Here is a 24,621-nt window from a genome sequence, read left to right as displayed (position 1 = left end):
AGAGGAGTTTATTAATTTCTCAGGAAATAAGGAGGATGGAGACTCCAGTCTAAAATGTCATTGTCCTAATACTAATTAGAAATACAGTTTTTTTTTTTTTTTTTTTGAGGAGAAGGAAAGAGGAGTTTATTAATTTGCTGGCAATTGAGGAGGTTGGCATACTCCTATCTCAAAGTACCAACATCCTGCCTTTTTGGGTTTCTTACCAATAGAAATTTATGCTCCTGAATTTATGTCCTGAGAGAAGAATATACTTGTTGGGGGCTTACGTAAAAAAATGAAGCTTTTTAGAAGCCTAAGCATTCAAAACAAATACCAGATAGATTAGGTTTCGCTTTACTCATTTTCTAATCTAAACCATTTAAAAACAACTTTTCATGTGTCTAGATTATGAATAATACGTTATATTTTATAGCCTGACAGCTTTCTAAGTACTCTGATTGATTTTCTGTTGACATCATCAATCCTCACTAGGCTAGTATATAGAAAATCCTTAAATTCACTCCACATTTCAGATATGCCAGTAAATAGGGGAGATTAAAGTATATTTTACACCTCTTGATTAGAAACAATAATTACTTGCTTAATGATAGTTTATGTCATTGGCCCTGAAAAAAGAAAAAATACCTATTAATATAATGGGTTATAATAAATCATACAGGTATAAAATTATTTTGTGATGGATATTATGAAAGCTTTTATTCGGTTGAAATTTTTGGCCAATGTCATGTTCAGAGCTTTTTGTAGTGAGTATAATATCACAAACCTGTCAAGAATTTGTTCTGTATAAACTGAAAAACAGATCTTCATGGGACTACAGGTGGAGCATACCAAATCTGAAAATCCAAAATGCTCCGAAATCTGAAACTTTCTGAGTACAGACATGATGTTCAAAGGAAATACTCCTTGGAGCATTTTGGATTTTGGATTTTTAGATTAGGGAAGCTCAACTAGTAAATGTGATGCAAATATTTCCAAAATCTGAAAAAATCTGAAATCCCAAACACTTCTGGTGCTAAGCATTTCAGATAAGGGTACTCAATCTGTATCTATTTTCTAGGGGAAACACAAACGGTAGGATTCTTCTTTTATTTTGAAATTTAGTCCATGTGAGGATTCATTCTTTTGAAAGAATTTTTAGAGACATGAGGATATATTGAAGATTGACGATTGGGAACACCTTCAAGAAATGTTCAGACCATATAATAGGAGGCTGGGGGTCAGGCTGTGGAGCCAGAAGATAATTATTTTTTCCTTAGCTGTTACTTTTTGCTCTGTTTTCTTTCTTCTTCTTTTTGTAATCCACCACTAAGATTAATAATGTTCTGTTTTGTTAATTGAGGTATATCTTCGTTTGAGGCTCCCTCATTAGACCCTAATCTGTTTTGGTAATCAGGTCAATCTCTGTGTAAAATATTTTTACTTAGCATTTTCATTCCTTTCTCTAGCAAATACTAGCTGTGGGCTGCCTCTGAAAATGCTACGGAAGACGCCTATATATACCTGTGGCACGTACTTGGTGATGCTGGTGCCACCTCCAGGGGGATCAGGCAGTTCTGCCACCCGCTCTCTCTTCGGTGGAACAAGTGGTTTGTCATCTTTAAAAAGTAAGTGAATTTTACTTGTGGCACTATTCCCAATTTATCTCAAACTCTGAAATTTAAGGCTTTCCTGTTAATTATTTTAAACTTACTTTGTTAAATAGTTGTTTGCAATAGCTCTCTGATAACAACAAAAATAATTATCAATAGTTATAGGATAGGAGGATTTAAAAATATAATTTTTTGTAGTTACATAATGTATACTTTTGAAAACTATCATCCTGTAAAATTACTAGACATAATAGTTCAGCAAAGTTTTAGGGAATAAAATGATCTTTTGCCACATTATTTACTGATGACATAGCAAGAGCTCTACTTACTATGATAGAATTCCAAAGCTATTAAAATAAGTATGTAAAACACCTCCATTTTAGGACACACAAAATGTTAAGCAAACAAAGTAGAAAAGAAAATAAGTGTAAAAATTTATTACCATTTTTAAATGTACGTATATTTTTATAAAGGGGCACCCTATAGTAATTAAAGCAATGGGATTGTGGCTTCAGAGTGGATACATAATTAAGTGGATGGAAGTTAAGTTAAATGGAATAAAACACAGAACCAAAAAAAGTTCCTTTTCTATTACCATTTTCTAACTTTATTACCTTAGGGACATCATTTAACCCCTCTCAGACTCAATTTCCCCAATTGTAGAAAATAAAAGGATAATAGCATCTCACATCATTGTGAGATTGCATGTGATGATTACATGCTATAAAATATGTTAGAAAATTTCTAAAATACACAAAACAAAACAAAATGTTCCTTTTGTATATGGTAACAATTGTTTTTTTGCATTCTTTTTTTTCTTGAAATTTGTTTAGGCACATAAAACTAAAATGTTTTAGAATCAGTTTACTTATTTTATTTATTTTTTTTTTGAGACAGAGTCTCACTCTGTTGCCCGGGCTAGAGTGCCGTGGTATCAGCCTAGCTCACAACAACCTCAAACTCCTGGGCTCAAACGATCCTCCTGCCTCAGCCTCCCAAGTAGCTGGGACTACAGGCATGCGCCACCATGCCTGGATAATTTTTTCTGTATATTTTTAGCTGTCCAATTAATTTCTTTCTATTTTTGGTAGAGACAGGGTCTCGCTCTTGCTCAGGCTGGTCTCAAACTCCTGACCTTGAGCGATCCACCCGCCTTGGCCTCCCAGAGTGCTAGGATTACAGGCGTGAGCCACTTCGCCTGGCCAAGTTTACTTATTTTCATTTCCCAGTTTTTTATATTCTGTCTTCTTAAAATGATTTTCTTACAGTAATTCCATTAAAGGGTTTTATTTCATATTTAGATTTTTAAAAAGCATTTCTTATTCTAATGAAAGCCTACAGATATAAATTTGATTTCAGCAGTCTAAACAAAATCATTTATACAATATCAGCTTAATCTTTAGGCCATATCAAGTAGTTGCATGTGCTCAGAATTTACATATTCATAACAACTCCAAACTCGTTTGCCTTTAAAATCAAATTGGTTAGACTATTTCTCAACAGCTTGTTTTCTTTAACAGTGCGTGTGACCAGAATGTACCCTTTAGTCCCTGGGGTAGAGTAAATCATGCAAATTTACTATTAGTCTTTTTTAAAAATTTTAAAAGTATATTGAGATATAACTCACATATCATAAAATTCACCCCTTTAAATACAATTCAGGCTGGGTGCAGTGGCTTAGTCCTGTAATCACAGTCCTTTGGGAAGCAGAAGTGGGAGGATCGCTGAGCCCAGGAGTTTGAGGTTGCCTTGAGCTGTGATTGTATCACTGCACTCCAGCCAGAGTGACAGTGAGTCTGTCTCTAAAAAACAGTATACAATTCAGTGGTTTTTAGTATGTTCATAGAGTTCTGTGAGATCCCAGACCCATTAGCGTTTGCTCTTCCTACTCCGTAACCCCTGGCATCCACCAGTCTACTTTCTGTTCTATGGATTTACCTGTTCTGGACTTTTTATATAAATGGTATTATACACAATATGGCCTTTCATGACTAGCTTCTTTTAGTTAACATAATGTTTTCAAGGTTAATGCCATGCTATAGCATGAATCAGTACTTCATTCCTTTTAATAGTTGAATCACATTTCATTATATGAATGATACCCTATTTTGTTTATCCATTCATCAGTTGATGGATGTTTGAGCTGTTTCTACTTTTTGCTATTTTGAATAATGATGCTATAAACATTAGTATATAGGTTTTTGTGTTGACATTTTTTCATTTCTCTTGGATATACATATCAGAGTAGAATTGCTGGGTCATATGGAAACTGGATGTTTACCCTTTGGAAGAACTGCCAAACTGTTTTCCAAAGTAGCTGTATCATTTTATATTCTCCTCACCAGTGCATAATGGTTCCAGTTTTCCAGATCCTCACCAACATTTGTTATTCCATTTTTTTGATTATAGCCATCCTTATGGATATGAAGTGGTAGTACCTCATTGTGGCTTTGATTTGCATTTCCTGAATGACTAATGATGCTGAACATCTTTTTATGTGCTTATTGGCCATTTGTATATCTTCTTGGAGGAATATCCATTCAAATCTTTTGTCCATTTTTAAATTGGGTTGTCTTTTTATTGACCGTTAGTCTTATTAAACTTTTTTTTGGTCTCCTTGGCATGGCATTTTTGCTGAATTGAGATTGACCCCATTTGATTAAAGCAGGTCTTCATGGTGTCACTCTTTCATGAGGATATAGCTTACACAGTGATTCTATTTTAGCCCAGCAAATCAGTAAATGCTTAAATTCTTTCTGTGTCCTGTTCCACATTGGTCACTGTGGGGGCTACTCAGGAAGTGGAAGAATTGGTACTTGCCTTTAGGAGCTCGTAGTCTGGTTGGGAGAAATGATGAAGATGTATGAGATGAGAAATGACAGATGATGCTATATCCCTGCTGGGACCACGTGGAACAGATGCGCGTGCTGTGGAATCCAAGAGAGGCTCATTGTGGAGTAGAGTAGAAAGGAGATTTCATGAGGTCTTAGAGTTTAAGCTGTGAAAAATGGATATTATTTATATAAGTTGCCAAGTAGGGGAAAGGCATATGTATGGTAAGCACCATGAAAAAGATATTTTGAGAAGATCATTTTGTTGGTGTTCAGGATGGAACAGTAGAAAATAGAGAAAAGAAAGAGTATAGTTTAGGTCATAACTCGAGGCAGGCGTGATGAGGATCTGGACTACTGGGGTGGTGGGAATAAGAAAAAGAAAAACTCAAGAGACACAGCGTGGTGTTACACATTTTGGAGCTGTATAATTTCCTTCTTTAATTTGTTAAAATTTTGTATTAAAAATTGTCAACAGTAATTTTTTTTTCTTTTTTTTTGAGACAGAGCCTTGCTCTGTCTCCCTGGCTAGAGTATAGTGGCATCATCATAGCTCACTTCAACCTCAAACTCCTGGGCTCAAATGATCCTCCTGCCTCAGCCTCCAGAGTAGCTGGGACTACAGGTGTACTCCACTGCACCTGGCTAATTTTTCTATTTTTAGTAGAGACGGGTTCGAGCTCTTGTTCAGGCTGGTCTCGAACTCCTGAGCTCAAGCCATCCTCCCACCTCGGCCTCCCAGAGTGCTAGGATTATAGGCATGAGCCACCACACCTGTAATACTGTAAAGTATTTCATATAAACGTTGTTATCTTGTGGTGCTAATAATCATAACTCTTCTTGCAGATACCCTTTTGGTGATCAGTATAGAAAAAAACCTTCATGCAAAAGTTGCCATTTTAGAAACACTCTCAAAAATGTGGTTCAGTATTAAATTTAGGAAGATATTTTGGTGACAATTTTCTTTCTGTGGTCTTATGCAAGTATTCTCCATCTCCTCATTGTTACTACCACCAACAACACAACAACAAAAAAACAAACAAACAAAAAACAACAGAAAAGGGTGCGATTTTTATAAAAATCTTATTGAAAGCCTAAAATTTAAACTTTGAAAAATAATCTTCAGGCTCATTTAAACAGCTTAATGTTTGTTTCTTAAGTCCTAGCCTCTAGCTTGGTGTATAATATTTCGGATGGTCAGTTTACAAGTCGTGCGGATCTCATAGATGCTGCAGGAAGCTCACTGGGGCGTGGTGCTCTCGTGCCAGGATTGGGTAAGAAATAAATGCACACATTTCCTTGGAAAATTTAAAGTTTTAGCAACTTTCTCTTGAAAAATCTTTCCAATTCCCTGTGGCATTCTAGTTCCTTGAAAAGAAAGAATTTTAATAGTATTCTTTGATTTGGGGAATCAATACAAGAAATTGCCATATGTAAAATTCTTCTAAATAAATTGCTGTTGAAGATACTGTCCATTAGGTTGTGTGATGATGCTTATAACAAATTCTCAAAGTTCATGCCATATAAAGGTTGATTTCCTGTGAGGAATTGGTATAGTAGTTAGAAAATGAACATTATGTAGCATATTGGATTTTTCTCTTTGCCCTGGCTGCTAGGAAGCTTGTATCAAAGTTTGGGCTCAGTTACTAGGGCTTTTTATTGTGTGTTAATGTGAACTGGTCCTATTGTACCTGGGTTTTTAATGTAAGCCACTTAAATCCTTTTTGCAAGTAGGTCATGTATAAATCAGTTACTAAGACATACCTATTTTGTGAGATTTATTCCTTCTCATGTAGGAGTTAAGCAAAATTAAAAATGAAATCCTGGCTTCTTGCTGAGTCTCAACCTAGTGCTTTGCCAAGTAAATCTACGGGAGTAGGGATGGTGGCTTGTCAACATCAGAGGAGTGCTTGCCCCTCCGCCTTTTAGCAGTGCGTTCAAGAACTACATATACAGGCAGGTGGTAACAGACAGTTGAATAAAGTGTGCTCTTTCTGCAGGTGCCTGTTATGATACCGTGAACAACATGCTGTGGACGTGCTCGAATGACTATATCGATCAGTGGTGTAACCCCGGGAACCAGGCCTTCCATTATGTCTGCCAGAGACTGGGAGTCAGCCACATTATCACTGAGCCCAAAGGTGAGGTGCCATCATGGCCTGGCAGGAAGACTTTCCCCCCTGAAATATGAGAGAACACAGCAGCATAGTAGGTGCGAACACAGCCAACACCAGAAAGTGTCACCAGCCTTCCCTCTTTGAACTTAGAAACCCAAAATCCTTTGTTATCTATCACCCTGAAAGATTGATTCATGATTACATAAATACGTAAATAAATAGAGCTTTGGAGGTGGCCCATAGACTTTTGTAAAGGAAAATTGTTATGTCCCTGCTGAAATGGTCAGAACTTCGGTGTAAAAATTGATTATTTGTATTCAGCATGGCATTATATGCTGTTACACAGTTTTACATTGATAATGACTTATTTGTATATTAGCTTATAATTAGAAGAATTACCAGTGAAGGGCCTTTGTATTTCTTAATATTAGTATGAACATTCTTAATATGAAGTTAATATTAAATTAATTAAAATCTTGTCTTTAGAGTCAATTATGTTGGTGTGGAGTAGTGAATCACTCAGCAAGTCCTCTCCCCATAAAGCAATACTAAAACAGACAAAATTAACAAAAACAATTATTTGCAGGCTCGGGAAATTGGCCAAAGGCTTACACCAAATTGAGAATGGTTATTACTAAAAACAACACTGAACTTTGGGGAAGAAGTGGAAGTCGGTGGTGTGCCCAGCTGGGGCTGTGCCTATCCCCTGCTCCACGCTTGGTTAGCATAGTAGTTTTCCCAGGGTGGGGCAGACTGTGAAAAGCAGCATCTTTGCTGCCAGAAGAGACTGACTTGATTGGGAACAGAGCATGGAAAGACCTCATGCCCAACAGCACTGTCCGTTACAGTGGTTATCTTGGTGGCAAACACATGGAGCAGACCTGTGGTTTAGCTGGCCTGAGACGTGGCCCCTGGTAGGGCAAGCAATGGACCAGCAGACTAGCTAGAAGTTTAATGGTAAGATCTGAATAGTGAGAAAGCTCTAGGCAACCTTGATAAGCTCTCCACACACCTACACAGAAGAGGCCTGTTCACACATCTCTGGCTACACATGCGCCTGTATACATATGCAAAGATGTGAGAGGGCCCAAACAGAAAGTAGAAACTAGGGCAGAGTGCAAAAGATTTGGGCTATCTTTGACTTTTTCTCTCACACCCCATATCCAAGTGGATATCAGCAAATCCTATCAGCTCCTACCTTCAAAATATATCCCAAATCCTACCATTTCCCACCAACCGTGCTGCTGCTGCTCTAGTCTGAGCCATCATTGTCTTCACCTGCATTGTTGTAGCAGCTCATGGATCTTTCTTCCCGACAGTTGCCACTGAGCAGCCAAGGAGTCTTTTGCAATCTCAGGATCGATCTATTACTCCTCCGCTTGGATATCTCCACTAGCTCCCCATCGAATGCAAAAATGACACTCTCCTTTGTTTCAGTAGGTCCCAAAGCTGGTTTTCAAAAAGTCTTTGGTCAAGATGAATAGTACTCACCTGAATTCCCCTGTGATAAGGCTAAAGACCCACCAGGCACAGAAGAGAGTGGGACCCAGTCTGGCCGGGGTGGGGGGTGGGTGGGTTAATACACAATCAAAAAGTTTCATTTTGGCCAAGTGTACCTTCTCTTCAGTTCTCCTGGAGTCCTGTCCCCATAGTTCCCAGTGTCCACAATCCTTTTGTAGCTCTAAGGTCCCCCGCCCAGGCCTGCTTCTACAAGATAACCTATTTTCCCATTTCTTTTAGGCAGTTCATTTCAGCTGGTTTTAAGGAAAAAAAGCAATCTTTTTATACTTTGCCTATTTAGATTTTTTTCACCTCCATTCCCTTACTACCTGTAACCACTCATGAAATATGTATTGTTATTTAAGAGGATGCTTGTCAACCATCACAGGTTTAATTGATGGATGTCTAGGCTGTGATGACTAAATGAGATTAAAATGTTGAGATACTGTGGGAAGAGATATTTATGGACAGGGGGATTCTACCATGGAGCAGCCATAGAAGATGGAGAGATTTTACTAGAATGGTTACCAGCATGAGCTATGGGCTGAGATTGCCTGAATTCAAATCCCAGCTCTACTACTTCTTAGCTGCGTGCCCCAGGGCAAGTTATTTAACCCCTCTGACACTCTTGGTTTATTGCCTTACAGAGCAGGTTTAGAACCACGTTGTAGAGTAATGCCTTTAAAGCCTCAAAAGCATTTAGCCCATTGTTCAGCATGTAGAAAGAGTTCAGTAAGTGGTAGCCACTTCTGTTCTAAACGTATGAACTCCCCAGGCTTTCACCTATGGCAGGGAGATGGGTTCTTCAGCAGCAGTGAAAGAGATTGTAGCCAAGATATTCTCTCCTAGCGTGTGTGCACCTGTTGTAAGTCAGATGTCAGTTCCTCCAGGACCACCCATAGAGACGTCTTTCCTCACTGAGTTTCCTTTTCATCTTCTAGAAGAGGCTATAACCACGAATGAGGTTATAAACCAATTATTGCACCACGTTGGTGCGATGTGCATACACCAACTCAATCTTCTTGCTACCAACCCCAATCTTCCAATCACAAGTGTCTTGGGCAAGCAGCATCCGATTGAAGCACACCATCTTAGCAGTATTTGTGACATTATGGAGAAGGCCATGGTTAACGGAGATACCTGTATTATACGCTGCATTCTCGTTGTCTTTCAGGTAAGTACACTGTTTTGAGATAAATAAGATGAGAGAGAAAAAGAAACACAAACCTTGGCTTTGGCCTGCTAATTTTTACAAAAAAAGTTTAATGACACTCCTGTTTTGCATCTTACCACCTTCTAATCCTGTAATTAGTATCATCATATTCATTGCACTGCAGATAATGGAATATTACTATATGTAGTTCATTGCAATTAATATATGCAAAATATTTACTATAATTATACCATTATACAATAGAAGAGATTGTGGTTAAAAAATCCACCTGGTTATTTGTCCACTGAATATCTACCATGTACTTTTTTCATAGGGATAATTTTACCCCAGTAGAATTAGAATTTTCAGATATACTCCTTATGTTTCTGTAGGTGGTGTTTAAATTTTTCTTCAGCCCACAAACTGAAAGGAATCGAGACATCATTCGACGGTCAGGATTGCTTCTTTGGCAGTTGTTGATGGCACCAAAAGATCAAATTTGCCCTGAAATTCAGAAGGAAGTCTGCCTTGCCATCAGGTAAGCAGCAAATGATTTTGGTAGTGCTGTCTGCAAAGTGATTCTCCTACAAAGCGTGGGAATCTTTCCTGCAAGCTGGTAGCATAGATGTCTTTCACCGCATCCTACAGTCCTCATGCACTGGGCATAATTTAACTGGAGTGGGCTTTGGAGCCCCACCCTCAGAGGACCAAAGCCAACCGTGTACCTACATTTCCTCATCTCACCTTTTGGATCTTAAAAAACAAAAAACAAAACCCTCTTAAGGGGATATTTTGATCGTTCGCAAGCTGATATCCTCATTTGGGAGAGAGTGTGGCAGGTTGGTTAAGAACCAGGTTTTGGTAATAGGCAGATCTGAATTCTAGTCTTTGCCACTTACTAGCCATCACCTTGGCGTGAGGCTTTCATTTCCTCAGCTGTAAGAAGGGTGTAAAAATAGCACCTGTGTCATGGGTTTGCGAGGTTTGCCTAAGGTAAGGCCTGATACAGAGTGTTCAACAACGTTCGCCTTTATCAATCTGCTAAAACCTTCTTAGACACGAGGCCATTTTCAATTTATTATCAGTTTTTTTTTAGTTCAGTGAACTTTTATCCAGGAATATAGCCTTAATGTGACCAAGTATAATTTAGTGACCAAGAGAGAACTGAGTGGTTAGTCTGAAAGAACAATATGACGGGGGTGAGCATAGATGACACAGAATTATTTTTCCTTCCACAATAGAGTATGCCTTGGATCTCTTTCTATTGAGCATTAAGGTAATGATTAAAATCTGGTGCCGTGAGGCAACTTCTAGGGGCATGGGTGTAGTCACTATCTTGATTGTGATGATGGTTTCATAGGTATATACATGTGTCGGACTTATCAAATTGTGTAAGTTAAATATGTGCACTTTATTGTATGTCAAACCTCAATAAAAAATAAAAGAAAAAAATTCTGATACTCTTTTCAGTACTATTCTCCCTGCCCTTTTGGTAAAGCTGAGAATTAGAAATTCTTTCTCTCGAGTGAATTTGGGGGGGCACAATCTGTTTATATATAGGCTTGGCAACGTTGACTTTTTTCGTAACTTACCAGTTCTCTTTAACCAGTTCTGCATGTAGCCCCAAATAAGTTATCACTCTGGTAATCCCTAAGACGAGGAGGAGCGGGATGCCGTTTACCATGGAAGTGGTTGGACTGGATCATGACAGTGAATTTAGGTTCAAATGCCTTTTTAGTGATAAAACTTACTTCAGAGTTTTATGTAATCAAACTGGCATCTTTAATAAAAATAAAATTTAAATATTTAGAGTTTGGATTTTCTAGAACATTGGCTTAAAAACTTTTTGACTTTTCTGTCATTTCAGCTCTGGTTTAAATATCTTGTACCCAGGTGAAACTGAAATCAATAACTTGCTTAAGTTGGTCTTAACAGAAGGTGAGAGTTATCCTTTAATTATCTTTGAACAACCATCCTTTTTTGTCCCTAAGGAAACAGCTGGTTATTAAGATAATTGATACTTTTTTCTTCATATCTGTTAGCATATTCTTAAAATATATCTACATATATGCCAACATTTAAATCAGATTGAAAGCAGAAACTATGGGTTTTATGTATCTTTAAGCTTTATAAACCTCTGTCTCCACTGCTTACCATAATGTGTGGGACTACAGATGTTTAACAAATGTTTTAAAATAATGATTTCTTGGTGATTTCTAAGCCAGTTTTTTTCACACATTAGAGCCTAACTTTTGAAATTAGACTAAACAACAACAAAAGGTACTGTATTAAAGACAGTCTGCATTTAAAAGCAACGTTAAGTTAAGGATTTGGAAGTCACACTTTATATCAAGAAGGTAATTACACTTTGATCAGGATTTGGGTTAAAAAGTCTGATTGGTTATAAAGTAGTTTTTGCTGCTGCCATTTATGTAAGTCCAGGTCCGTATGCCTGCCCCTAGATTGTCAACAATCTACTAGATTAAAAACTTTTTTGGCTGGGCATGGAGGCTCATGCCTTTAATTACAACACTTTGGGAGATCAAGGCAGGAAGATCGCTTGAGGCCAAGAGTTCAAGACCAGCCTGGACAAAACAGTGAGACCCCCATCTCTTAAAAAAAAATAAGAAGAAAAATTAGCCTGGCATGGTCGCACACACCTGTAGTCCCAGCTACTCGGGACGCTGAGGCAGGAGAATTGTGCGAGCACAGGAGTTCGAGACTGCAGTGAGCTATGATTGGGCTCTCCATTCCAACCTGGGTGACAGAGCAAGACCCTGTCTCTAAAAAAAAAAAAAAAAAAAAACACAAACAAAAATAGCATCAATTTTCTTTCTTTCTTTCCTTTTTTTTTTTTTGAGACAGAATCTCACTCTGTTGCCCCTGGTAGAATGTAGTGGCATCATCGTAGCTCACTGCAACCCCGAACTCCTGGGCTCAAGTGATCCTCATACCTTAGCCTCCTGAGTAGCTGGGACTACAGGTGCACGCCATAACACCCGGCTAATTTTTTCTATTTTTAGTCTCGCTTTTGCTCAAGCTGGTCCTGAACTCCTCAGCTCAAATAATCCGCCGCCTCGGCCTCCCAGAGAGCTAGGATTACAGGCATGAGCCACCGCGCCCGGCCAGCATCGGTTTTCTAAGTGCCTTATCTGGGTAGTTTATGGAGCTTTGTTCTGTGTTAGGAGAGAGAAACAGCGGACTCTCACAGCTGCGGGATGTGATCCTAACCAACTTAGCTGAACAGCTTCAAAACAACCGATTTGGCAGTGATGAAGATGATCATTACAGGTGACACTAGTTATATTATTCACTTCTAGCCTTTTCTTTATATTTTTCTAAGTCATTAATTTCCATTTAGATCTGTTTCATCAACTTCAGTATCCTATTATAGCTAATATGGTCATTAGCATGCTAAACTAAAGCATGGACCAATTGAAAGATAATAAATTCCACAGTTGCCCTTAGAACTGATAATAGCACGTTTCAGTTTTATCACTAGAGTAACCTGGGTCTGGGGAAAGGGTCCTTAGCAGAAATAAGCGATGGAACTTATTTAAGAGATCTTGACTCAGGTGTGGTCCACATTGCTCGTCTGCAAGAGAAGCCGAGCGTGCGTGTTAGAGCTGGTGAGGGTGAGGAAGGTGTTGGTTTTCTATGTTATTTATAAAATACTTTGGCTAGGTGGTTGGGTGTCATTTGGTTTCTGTAAGTTTGATTTAGATAATATACCTAGTTGTTAACATCACTCCTAAGATGATCTGCTTGCAGAACCAATTAATTTTGTATCTTCTGTTTGTCATCTCATACCAACTGTATAAACTTTATCCTTTTGTGAATAAACCATCGATATTTTATTGTTACATTTTTCCTGCATTTTAAAGACTAAATGATGAACTTTTACACTACATTCTGAAGATTGTCGTACGAGAATCCTGCATCTTAATCACCAAGTGCCAAACTGTCTCTAAAGATGATTTTCAAAAGCTCCTTTCAACTGTGCCTGTAAGTAAAAATGTGTTTAATGCAAGCAAAATTATATCAAGCGTCCCTGTTTTCATTTTCCTATATTGAGAGGTGTGTTATACACACATACGTACATGCTCACTTTACAAAGACAGACTTAAAATAATTTATGAAAGTCAATGTATAACAGCTTATCCTAGAAATGTAGAACTAGACAAATCCACTTGAAATACCTTTTCCAGAGACTTATGCCTCTTGCTTAAATTGCTTGATGTAATAAATGTTCCAAATTTGAGTGTTTTTGTTTTATCTAGTGAGGGTTTTTTCGCCCATGTTAATTTTTAATTTAGCATTGTTTTCCAAATCGTCAGTGTTTTACGGAGAATGATAGGAACTAAAAGATTCTTTTAAGGACTTAGGTGTCTTCTGTAATGGAGATGCATGTGAGAGGGAGGGGGAAAGAAGAAGCATTAAGAGGCAGAAAGTCAAGTAAGTATTCTGAGTGATGAGTGAGGATTGCGTAGCAGAAGGCAGAAAGTTATAGCAAATGTGTCAAAGTATGCATTGAAAGCCACATGGAAATAAGTCACCTGAGAAACTAACTTGGTCTGTTTTCTGTACTTTCTCTTTTTGTTTTCTTTGTCAAAATCTTTTGAAAACATGAGGATTACATGCTCGCTCTTTCAGTAGGTTTAGATCATTTAAATGCCCTTATTTGTATTAAAGGCTGCATCCTCCTGCCTGCGCTATCTGATGGCAGTTCAGAATCACCTTCTCAGTAACACTATTTTGATTAAACCTGATGAGAATGATGACAGTGACAACTCCTTGCAGGGAGAGACATTGAAGGTACAGGTAAACACCAAGCTTTATTTTAACGATGCTTTCTATCCAGTGTGTAAAGCAGCTTAATTGGCTAAATTTCTGTGTATTATGATGTCAGAATTCACCTGTGACTTATATTCTTGTGAGAGGTAACATTAGGCCACTCATTCTATAGATTTTTATGTTATTGCACAGTGGTCACCATATTTGTGACACTCTCATAATGTGTCATCCATGTGCACCTGTCAATCTTTTTGTGCCTTTGTTTATTTCCATCTTCTTTTAAGAACTGTAAAATATGGCACTTACAAGTGATCTCGTATGCACCTGAAAGTTTTATATATATGAACACACTTATATATCTATGAATACAGCTGGGAGCATAGCATTTTAAACAATTTTGACATTTTGGATGATTTATTATATTCTCTTGATTCTAATAACTTTAAAAAGGTGATAATTTTCTCTCAATCTTCATATTGAATAATTTAATTTCTAAACCTATAGTTCATTTCATTTTCTGTAATTATTTCTAAGTTAGCTTCTGTGTAAACTCAATAATTTGTTCCCACATGATAATTTATAGCAGTCCAAAGATTTTTTATAGCTGTGGTTGTTATAATTTTGACAGATGCTCACAAGGCTGTTGTTTGTATTGTTCTTCAGAATTTAATCTTTGTGGGAGAATTTGAGAAATCACTAAGAACTTTATTTTTCCTTAAAATGTTGACTTAAACACACTGAAAAATTAACCAAGGAAGCCATAAAAGCTATTACAGTTTGCTCTTTTCTTACTCCTTTGTGTACATATATGATTAAATCATTTTATAGTTCATATTTGTGAGTTTACCTCATTACATAATTAGTTTTTAAACAGGAAGATGTGCATGTACTTTTAATTTAAATTGTTGATCCTGTTTATCTAACTTCTCTTACCTTAGGTGAGGATATCAGTAAAGAGGGACAATAACATCTTCCTTATAATATAGGTTGCTGTGAGGATTAGCGACAAGCCCTGCAAAACCTGGCACTTTGCTGCCATGTGGTGCGGGGTCAGTAGGTGATCACTCATGTCATTAGGATGACTCTTAAACCGTGATTCAGCTTGTCTAGTCAATTCAGAGTTCCTTTTCTCTTAATGATAGAAAATATTAATATCTTAATAATACTAAAAAAGCAGAAAAGTCCAACAATGAAAAGCAGTTTTTTTCTATTTGAAGGTTAAACATTATAAATTCTGAAACCCTGGAGAGAAATATAAAGACTCTTAATAAAGGTTTAGTTGTCTAGGGTCTGGGGAAAAAATTAAAAACACATAGGTGTCGTTAGCTTGGTTGTATTTTTTTTAATAAAAGATAATTGTAAACTAAACATTTCTATGATGTTAACTAGTGTTTCTTAACACATTATTTAGTATTTGTACTCCCATGAACTCTCTGACAGTTATTTTTATTGCTTAATAGCCTATAACTGCCTGCTACTTTAATTGATTTTTTTTTTTTTGCTTGCCTGATTGTAAGTGTAATGGGTTTAAGACATTAAGTAAAAGGTCACTTGTACTGTTTCAGAATGTTGTGTTTCTGTCTCATTTTATTCACCGCCTATACATGCACCTTTTACTGTTCTGTTTTTCTCTTTAGCTATCCTCATACCACCCAAGGCAATCTTCCACCTGGACAGTTTCTGGGCTGGCCACCAAGAGCTCTCTTGTGCTGGATGGGATGGGAGCTAGGCCTTTTCTCCTAGGGACTCAGTGTGCTCCCTGTGAAATGCTGCATATTTCTGTCAGCACCCAGACTTTGGCCTCCCAAGTCAAATTGCTACTTGCCATCCTAGCAGAATTTACTGCTTTGGGCTTATTCTGGCCACCTCATTATTTCATTTGGAAATGCATCATTAAATATACCATTTCATGTTGTCATTGTGAGTGTATGTTCATCACAAAGCTTAAAAATAATATTATGCTATTTTCTACCTAGGAGCTAAAAGTCAGTATTTTGGCTCTTGCCACCCAAATCCTGACTGGATGTGATGAAGTGTTGGAAATGCTACAGCAGGTCACAACTGCCCTCATAAATAGTGACATAGCAGACCGTGAACAGAGGTGAGGAAATGGATTGTGGACCATGACCTGCTGTCCTTCAGGAAGAAAAATTTGCTTATGAAAGTGAGATCTCATTAGAGCAGAACATAGAGGGATTAATTTAATATATAGGGATTTTTGTGAGAATCGGTCGAAATGGCAAATGTTTCAAAGCCAAGTGCAATCGAACTCTTCAATGTGCTTTTAGGTGAGATTGGGCCAACAGCCATCAAGATTTGGAGGACAGCCTCCGCTCTGACATGTGGGACTTCTACTGCCACCCCTCCCAAACTGGCCTTCCCTTTAATTCTTGAGCTTAGCACCACATGTACTTAGTTTCCTTGTGATAAATACTTTCAAGGAGGAAGAAGTGACTTAGTGATACAGTCAGTCAACTGCTACACAAACGATGACACTGGCATGTTATCTCAAGATTTTACTGTAATTTTACTCCTCCAAATACATGAGTGACCTACATAGAGGGTAAACTTCTCTTTCATAGTAATAAAGCCCTTTTGCAGCCCTTCACGTTGAAATTTCTGCTGTGGTTTGCTTTTAGAGATGAGTTGCACGCTGTTTTTTTGACGATTTGAACGTTAGAGATGTTGATCTGAAACAATCCTGCAGTGTAATTTTTGCTTCAGTAACACTGTTTTCATGGCCTTGGTTCTTGCCCACTCCCAGAGAGTAGATGAGAGGCTGGGATTGAGAACAATATAATCCAGACAGGCACAGCACTGGGGCTTAGTGAGACATGGTACAGTCCAGTGGGATAGCCTGGGAGACGTGATGTCTGTTTCTGATTCCAACTCCAGTGTCCTAAGGAGCCTAGGGAATTTGCATAACCCATTTCTTTCTGCATACCTTAATGCTTCTAGCAGAGGACAGGGATATTAAGAATGTGATTTTAAAGACAAATTGAAAATTTACCTGCTTAGATTAGTCAAAATCATAGAGACAGAAAGTAGAAGGGTGGTTACCAGGGGCTGAGGGAAAGTGGGGAATGGGCAGTTATTGCTTAATGGGTGTAGTTTTGGTTTTACAAGATGAAAAGAGTTACGGAGGTGGATGGTGGTGATGGTTGCACAACATTATTTAACACTGAAACATACACTTAATAATGGTTAAGGTGGGCCAGACACGTTGGCTCACACCAGTAATCCCAGCATCTTGGGATGCTGAGGCAGAAGGATTGCTTAAGGCCAGGAATTCAAGACCAGCCTAGGCAACATGGACCCTGTTTCTACAAAAAAAGAGAAAAATTAGCCAGGTGTGGTGGTGTGTACCTGTAGTCCCAGCTACTCAGGAGGCTGAGGCAAGAGGATTGCTTGAGCCCAGGAGTTTGAGGCTACAGTGAGATATGATGACACCTTTGCACTTCAACTTGGGGAACAGAGCGAGACCATATCTCTAAAATAAAAAGACAAAAAGAAAAAGATGTTAGGCCTTATGTGGTGGCTCATGTCTGTAATCCTAGCACTCTAGAAAGCCAAGGTGGGAGGATCGCTTGAGCTCAGGAGTTCGAGACAGCCTGAGAAAAAGCAAGAAATTTTCTATTTCTACTAAAATAGAAAAAATTACCCGGGCATGGTGGTATGAGCCTATAGTCCCAGCTACTCGGGAGGCTGAGGCAGGAGGATCGCTTGAGCCCAGGAGTTTGAGGTTGCTGTGAGCTAGGCTGAGGCCATGGCACTCTAGCCTGGGCAACAGAGTGAGACTCTGTCTCAACAACAACAAAAAAAGTTAAGATGGTAAATTGTATGTTACGTTTATTTTAATACCATAAAAAGAATTGGGGAAAAAAGCCTGTCAGCCTCTGTTTGTCCCAGATGAGCCTCAATTTCTCTGGGCCAGGAGTGGATTGCACAGCTACGGGAGGTGAATCAGGGTTGTAGCCATTTACTTCCTCCTCTTCAGAGTCAGTGCAGCACGGTGTCCATGGCCCCAGGGGCAAGGGAGCTTTGCAGTAGTGGCTACGTAGAGGAGCCACTGGCATTTTAGAACCCATTCGTAGAGTGCTTTGAAGGAGCTATAAAATGCCTTGTGTAAACCTTTTTTGGCAAAAGCGACATACTGAAGGTGAAATCCAGCAGGAGCTTTCTGTTCTTCCCTTCTCCCTCAGTGGTAGAAGGTGGGAAATTTGTGAACTGAATTGCTGTAACCGTAAGTGCTTAACTAGTTTAAGGAGATGCAGTTTAAGAGAATCTGTCCACTAAAGATGATGTTAGTTGCTGCTTCATGTGATTGGGCATTGCTTAGGCTGTGTGTTTTCTTGAACTTTTTGTAGGTTAAAAGGCTTGGAACAAGTTACTAAGGCTACTATGCTTGGTCACCTTCTTCCAGTGTTACTGACCTCCCTGATGCATCCAAATTTACAGACTTTGATCATGGCCGATGCCCTGATGCCTCAGCTAGTGCAGCTGGTACTCTATACCAGCCAGGTATGATCCTTGGTGTGCCAAAGCAAACTGCTTTCTGGCCAACCTACCTCACAGTGAGGCTGTTTGGCTTCACTGAAGGCAGAATAAACATAACCCTGTCTATCAGAAACCAAGGGAAATAATGATGGAATGAACAAAAATATCGTATCATAGAAATAAACTAGAATATTAAGGAAAAGCATTTTGTTTGACTAAATTACTTACTGCAGTCTTTTAGCAAGTGTTCATTGCTGATCAGCTGTAAAAATGCTAATATACAATGCTGCTAAAAACCTACCATTATGTTTCATCTCTGGAGTCCTTGCCAGCTAAAAGTAACTAATATACTTAATAAATGTGTTCCTTACTAAGAGATGCCCTAGGGAATGAATGAATGAATGATGAGTTCCAATCCAGCATTAAGTACAATAATGTTAAGTGGCATTTCTTAGTGAAGGAGGGCAGACCAGGATTGTAAAAAGGTGATGTAAGTGAAAATTGTAAGCTTGACTCTTGTACCATCCAGATAACTGACAGTAAGCACTTTAAAACATGATGATGGTTTTGTGTTTCAGACGGCTTTGCTGCTTAAAACCCAATGTCCAGTTTTTGCTGAGATGAGCTGTTCCCCATGTGGTGCATCAGACCAGAAGTGCAGGCTGTTCCCCGATGAGAGGTATCGGATGCTGCTGCTTGCAGGAACCCTTTTCTTGTCTTCCGGTGAAAGCCTAGTACTCCTTTTACAAGAGCAATTTTTAGCAAGGATTCTCTAACTGGGAAAAGAAAAAAATTTCAGGATCAAAATTTTCGATGACTATAGTATTGCTTTGGAGATTTATAGGAACTCGTTAGAATAAATTTCCCCATGGATCAAGAGATTAATTCAAAACTGACCTGAAATTCTCATACACTAATGGTGGCTATGTAAAATATTATGACTTTGGCAAGCAGTCGGGCAGTTCCTTAAAAAGTTAAGCATACACCTACTATAGGACCCAGCTATTCCACTTTTAAGTTAAATACTTAAAAGTATTTTAAGGTAAGAGAAAAGAAAGCATGGGTTCTTACAAAGACTTGTATGTTAAGGTTCATAACAGCTTTAGGTAGAATAGCCCAAAACTGAAAACAATCCAAACGTCCATCAGCAGGTGAATGGAGAAACAAATTGTTGTGTATCCAAATGTGAACTTCTAATCCGCAATAAAAAGGAATGAACCATTGTTACATGCAACAACATGGGTGAATGTTAAAATACTTATACCGATTGAAAGAAACCAGGTCCCTTTAGGTCACATACTATATGATTCCATTTATATAAAACTCTAGAGATCACTTCTCAGCCTTTTGGCTAAGATCAGATGTAAAACTGTAGAAAATGCAAACTAATCTCTAGTGATAGACAGCAAATAAGTGATTCCCTGGGGGAGGAATGAAGGGATGACAAAGAAGAAGAAGGAAACTTCACAGGTGTATACAAATGTCCAAACTTACTATTAATCAAGTTGTATGCTTTAAATATGTGCAAATTACTATATGTCAATTATGTTTCATTAAAGCTGTCTTTTTCAAAAACTGATGAGAAAGGAAGGATTTCCTGAGTTTCTCTAAAGCAGTGGGCTGTTCAGTTGGGCCTTTTGCAGTGATGAAACTTGCCTCTGTGCTGTCTGGTGCTGTCAGCCATGGCCACTGATTGTTACTGAGCACTTGCCACGTGGCTAATGAGACTGAGGCACTGGATTTTAAATCTTATTTTCTTTAAATTGAATTTAATTTAAATGGCCACATGTGCCTACTGTATTGGACAGTGCAGTTCTACAGCTCAACCTGCAGAGCTGAAAGGACGAGAGAATTCCACAGCAGCTAAGTTTGAGTCTTAGAAGTTTGTACTCCACAGCCTCAGGCTCTGTGAAATCCTTGAGAGTTCAACTGTCGTAGGTAAGAGAACCTTCGAAGGCACCTTTCTTTAGTAAAAATTTACAGTGAAGAGTAGTTTATGTAGCCCCACGGAGGTTTTAACAGTTGGCAGGTAGATATCAACAAATGGACATTTTACAGGGCACTAATCCTGTGGGATTTGGGATGTGGCCAGTCTCAAAGGGCCTTTAATATCTCTCTTTTTTTCTTCTGAGTAACTTCAAATGAGAGTTGGTGGGGTCTTCTCCTGGCTATCATTTGCGCTCCTCCTTGAAAAAAGAGGCAAAAAATGCAAATGTAGTATTTAACAACGAAAAAGAAAAAACTCTTTAAATATAGAAATTTTTGATGTTCCTGATTGCCTACTGATATCAAGCATTCAAAAGCCACAATATTGTCATACTGCGTGCTGTGGAGAATTAAAGAGCAATTTCTTAACCTTTGGTATTTTTCTGTGTGCACATTATTTTTTCCTTTCCTTGCTGCTAAGCTAAATCCCTTTCTCTTTCTCTGTTTTAGAATGCTAGAAGAGAAGGAAGAGCCAGGCTTTCTCACTGGTTTAAAGATTCCTGCCCCGTGGGCTGCTGGGAAAACTGTGGAAACAGTCCACCCTGTCAGAGACAACTATAAATTTAAAGAAACTGTCCACATTCCGGGAGCTCGCTGCCTGTATCTTAGATTTGATAGCAGGTGCTCGTCGCAATATGACTATGACAAAGTAAGCACAAACTGGTTGTTACTATTCCATCTCCAATAAGCTAATTTCTTAGATGCTTCTTATTTTTCTTTGCTGCTGGTCACCATTCTTGACTTATTTCTGTCTGCAGATAGATCCCTAAGGAGAACCTTCCTAAGATAATGTCTTGAAGGGTAGTGATTGAGGGAGTTAAGGAAACACCACTGCTGTGGTCTAAGTACAGTGTTTTAATGACATGTTGAAAGCATAGGTTATAAGCTTTCAAATGCTTCGATCTGAGTGGAAGGAAATACTCCTTTTCATTCTGTTTACCTCTGTGCTTGAAATTCCTATGGATGTATGATGTCTGTTCATCTAGAAAGGTCTCACTGCCCAATTCTCAGGGCTTCTCCTGTATCTTTTGGGAAAAGATTGCTTTTTAAAAGAGTTGCAGATGTGCCAGGATCTCATTTATATTTGTTTAAATATTCTTTTTTGCCATTACCTCAGGGTCCACGTAGATTTTGAGGAAGAGTAGTTTCCAACCTGGTGGCTCAACAGTTATAAATAAAAGGAAGCATTTTAGTGGTTGAAGCATTTTCTTCTATTTATAATTGTTGAATTATAAACCATCATGTTGAACTTAGGAGGAAAGGCTAATGAAGTCGGGATATGTAATTTATGAAAGAACAACTGGAGAATTATCTAATAGCTTTGTCCAGCCTATTTTTATGTAGCTTGTTAGCTATCTGTTTTTTCTCTCTCTTGTGAACTGTGTGAGGGCAAATGGTCTTGAATCCTATCAGGGGAGGTTTTTAGATTAAAAATAAAGGACTTGTTAACTGTACATACTATACATACACATTACTGAGCAAGTTATAGAATCCTCTTCCTCATGATCTTTTAAGACAATGAAAATTCCCAGATGTCTGGAGGGCTTTGACTAGTCCCCCAAACTTACCTTAGCTGAACTCAAGAAAATATAAGAGATGATCTTTGGTGGATCTCTCAAAAAATATATCTCCTAGCATCAGTCTACCCCACTTCATGCTTCTGGCATTAGCTACCCCTATTTCCTAGGTCCAGGAGACATAGCTATTTAATATGGAAATTGTGGAGGTTGCCGTTTTAGTTTTTGTCATTTTGTTTCTCCTTTAAAAACAGTAATTGCTCTGTCAACATCTGTTTGTGCTAAAAAAAAAAAAAAAAAGTAATTTGCATTTCTGATGTGCACTAACTTATGCCTGCAGTAGACATTAGTTTTAAAAGGTGAAGCACAAAGAGGCTTACTACATGCATAAAAGTACATTTACTTTTCCAGTGGTCCCTGGCTGATGTCAGCAAAATGTCCAAAAGGGTAAGAAATCACAAAATGATAAGTGTCCAGGCCTAAAGATGGAGCTTTTACATCTGAACTTAGGTACAGTGAGAAGCAGCCAGAGTGCATTAGAAGACAGGGTTTGGTATTTGCAGAAGGCAGAGCTTTATTTTTCCTCTGGAAGTATTTGAATGCCAAATGAGCTATAAATGTTTCTCCTACATATTTTGAAAGTTGGTCAATTGGTTATAAAAGAATAAGAAAAGAATTGATACATGAAAACTGACCCAAGAAGAAGTAGCCCCCTTTCTGGCCCAAATTTGTATCATTTTCTTTTTATACCATTAAGCAACATACTAGGAATATATGGCTTATTTTCAATTTGTTGCATTTTTTAAAATCCTTACTCATTGATTCTTTTTGGTGCTTTTATTTTGTTGTTGTGTTAGATATAACCATCTTTTCATCTGTATTTGCTCACTTTATTAATTAATTTTGGGGAGGACTTAAGGGATCAAACTATATCTGTTATTAATGATTTATATGTTAGTAGTTAGGATTAAAATAGCTATTTCAAAAATATTTATGTATAATAATTGAGTATAACTATTGTGAAGTCCCCAAGCCAATTAGAGTGGGGTGATATAAAAAGTATGCTTTTTATTTTAATGACTGTTATTACTCTGTGGCTGCCCTGTAAATACCAATGGCTGATTGTATCCAAATTTTTATTGGTTATACCTAAAAAATCAGGAAATATTAGTTATAATTATACCAGTGCCTGGTTATAAATGTATTTTTAAACAAATTTTTTTGCAGCCTTTTTATTTGTAGATGTTGTTTTTGTTTTTCTTTTACAGTCTAACAGTATATTTTCTGTTTTGAAGTTGGTGATATACGCGGGGCCTAACACAAACAGTAGGAAGGTTGCTGAGTATGGAGGCAATACACTGGGATATGGCAGCCGTAGTGTCTTAGGAACTGGTTGGCCGAAAGACTTGGTGAAGGTATGGTATCCAGTCATAATCGCTTCCTAGAAAAGAAAAATGATTTTACAATCCTCCTGGGCCCAAGAAAAAATTTGCCATGGGGGCTTTTGGTGAGGTGGGGCCACCTTGCTAATCTTGTCAACTCAACTCCTCCTATTTGGAATGACCCTCCTTTCGCTTGTAGGGCATCAGACCCCTACCAGACCAGACCAGACTCCAGAGCTGGTCTCCCTTGCACAGGTTACTCCGTGGACAGAGGTTATCACAGCATTTTCTTCCCTGTCCATTGAAAGGGCTGCTGGTTCGTCCAGCTTACTTCTTCTCTAGACTCCCTTTTGACAGGTAGCCTAGGGCCACAGAGCCATTGCAGTTTTAAAGTGATGAGTTAATGTGTTCAGATGAATTTGGGCCTTCGAAGCAAAAAAAATGATCCATTTCCAAACTCATGAGATTAGGGCCATGTTTTGTAACCTGGGCCCTCAATCTACTTACTCTGTGTCTGCCTAGAATATGAATAAGACCTGAAATGACCACCGAAACCCAAAAATATCTCCAGAGTCTGTTCCCAGAGCCTTTATTTCACGTCCATTATGTATCCTCTTTAATTCAGCCATAGGTAGCAAGTTAAGGGGTGTAGTCTGGAGTACACTCAAATCCGGGTCAGCACAATACTTTGTAAATGTCCTCTGATTTGCTGCCTTTTGTTTTTTACTCGTGGAGTCGGTTCTGTAATGCACAGCAAGGTCGTGCAGCACTCGGTCAGCCTTCTTCAAGAGTACTGTTGCTTGCCTGCCTTGTTGACACGAGTGAGGTGGGGAAGAGCCTGGGGGAGGGCAGAAAGAATAAAAGCTGAGGAATTTGTTAGAAGTTGCACTCAAAATTTGATCAATCTTTATTTTGATCCTGCTTGTGGACAATTGTGGCCCATTTCAGAGATGCCTTGTCCCAAAGGCTACCTGATCAAAAGAGACCCCTTTGGTCAAGAGAGACCCCTAAAAGGCTCATATGTAAATGAGGGGATGGAATTTGAATCAAAAAGCCAGTGGGGAGGCCGGGCGCAGTGGCTCACGCCTGTAATCCTAGCACTCTGGGAGGCCACGGCGGGTGGATCACTCAAGGTCAGGAGTTCGAGACCAGCCTGAGTAAGAGCAAGACCCCGTCTCTACTAAAAATAGAAAGAAATTAATTGGACAACTAAAAATATATAGAAAAAATTAGTCAGGCATGGTGGCGCATG

The 24,621-nt window shown here is 38.4% G+C and overlaps 1 protein-coding gene across 1 annotated transcript in view; it reads left to right on the top strand.

Moving 5' to 3' along the window:
- HECTD4 (HECT domain containing E3 ubiquitin protein ligase 4) overlaps window positions 1-24,621 on the top strand; it is a 197,294-nt gene that overhangs the window by 86,527 nt on the left and 86,146 nt on the right. Inside the window, 14 exon segments of the mRNA XM_012663419.1 lie at window positions 1,449-1,607; window positions 5,584-5,697; window positions 6,424-6,564; window positions 8,982-9,214; window positions 9,586-9,731; window positions 11,061-11,131; window positions 12,379-12,484; window positions 13,078-13,198; window positions 13,886-14,014; window positions 15,964-16,088; window positions 18,355-18,508; window positions 19,063-19,163; window positions 20,921-21,119; window positions 23,283-23,402. Coding sequence (XP_012518873.1) covers window positions 1,449-1,607; window positions 5,584-5,697; window positions 6,424-6,564; window positions 8,982-9,214; window positions 9,586-9,731; window positions 11,061-11,131; window positions 12,379-12,484; window positions 13,078-13,198; window positions 13,886-14,014; window positions 15,964-16,088; window positions 18,355-18,508; window positions 19,063-19,163; window positions 20,921-21,119; window positions 23,283-23,402 — 1,919 coding nt within the window.

The sequence above is a fragment of the Propithecus coquereli genome, unplaced genomic scaffold (genome assembly GCF_000956105.1).
Source record: "Propithecus coquereli isolate 6110/MARCELLA unplaced genomic scaffold, Pcoq_1.0 Scaffold81, whole genome shotgun sequence".
Taxonomy (NCBI): Eukaryota; Metazoa; Chordata; class Mammalia; order Primates; family Indriidae; genus Propithecus; species Propithecus coquereli.
Note: the sequence above shows the minus strand (reverse complement) of the source record. Positions and strands in the feature narration are given on the sequence as shown.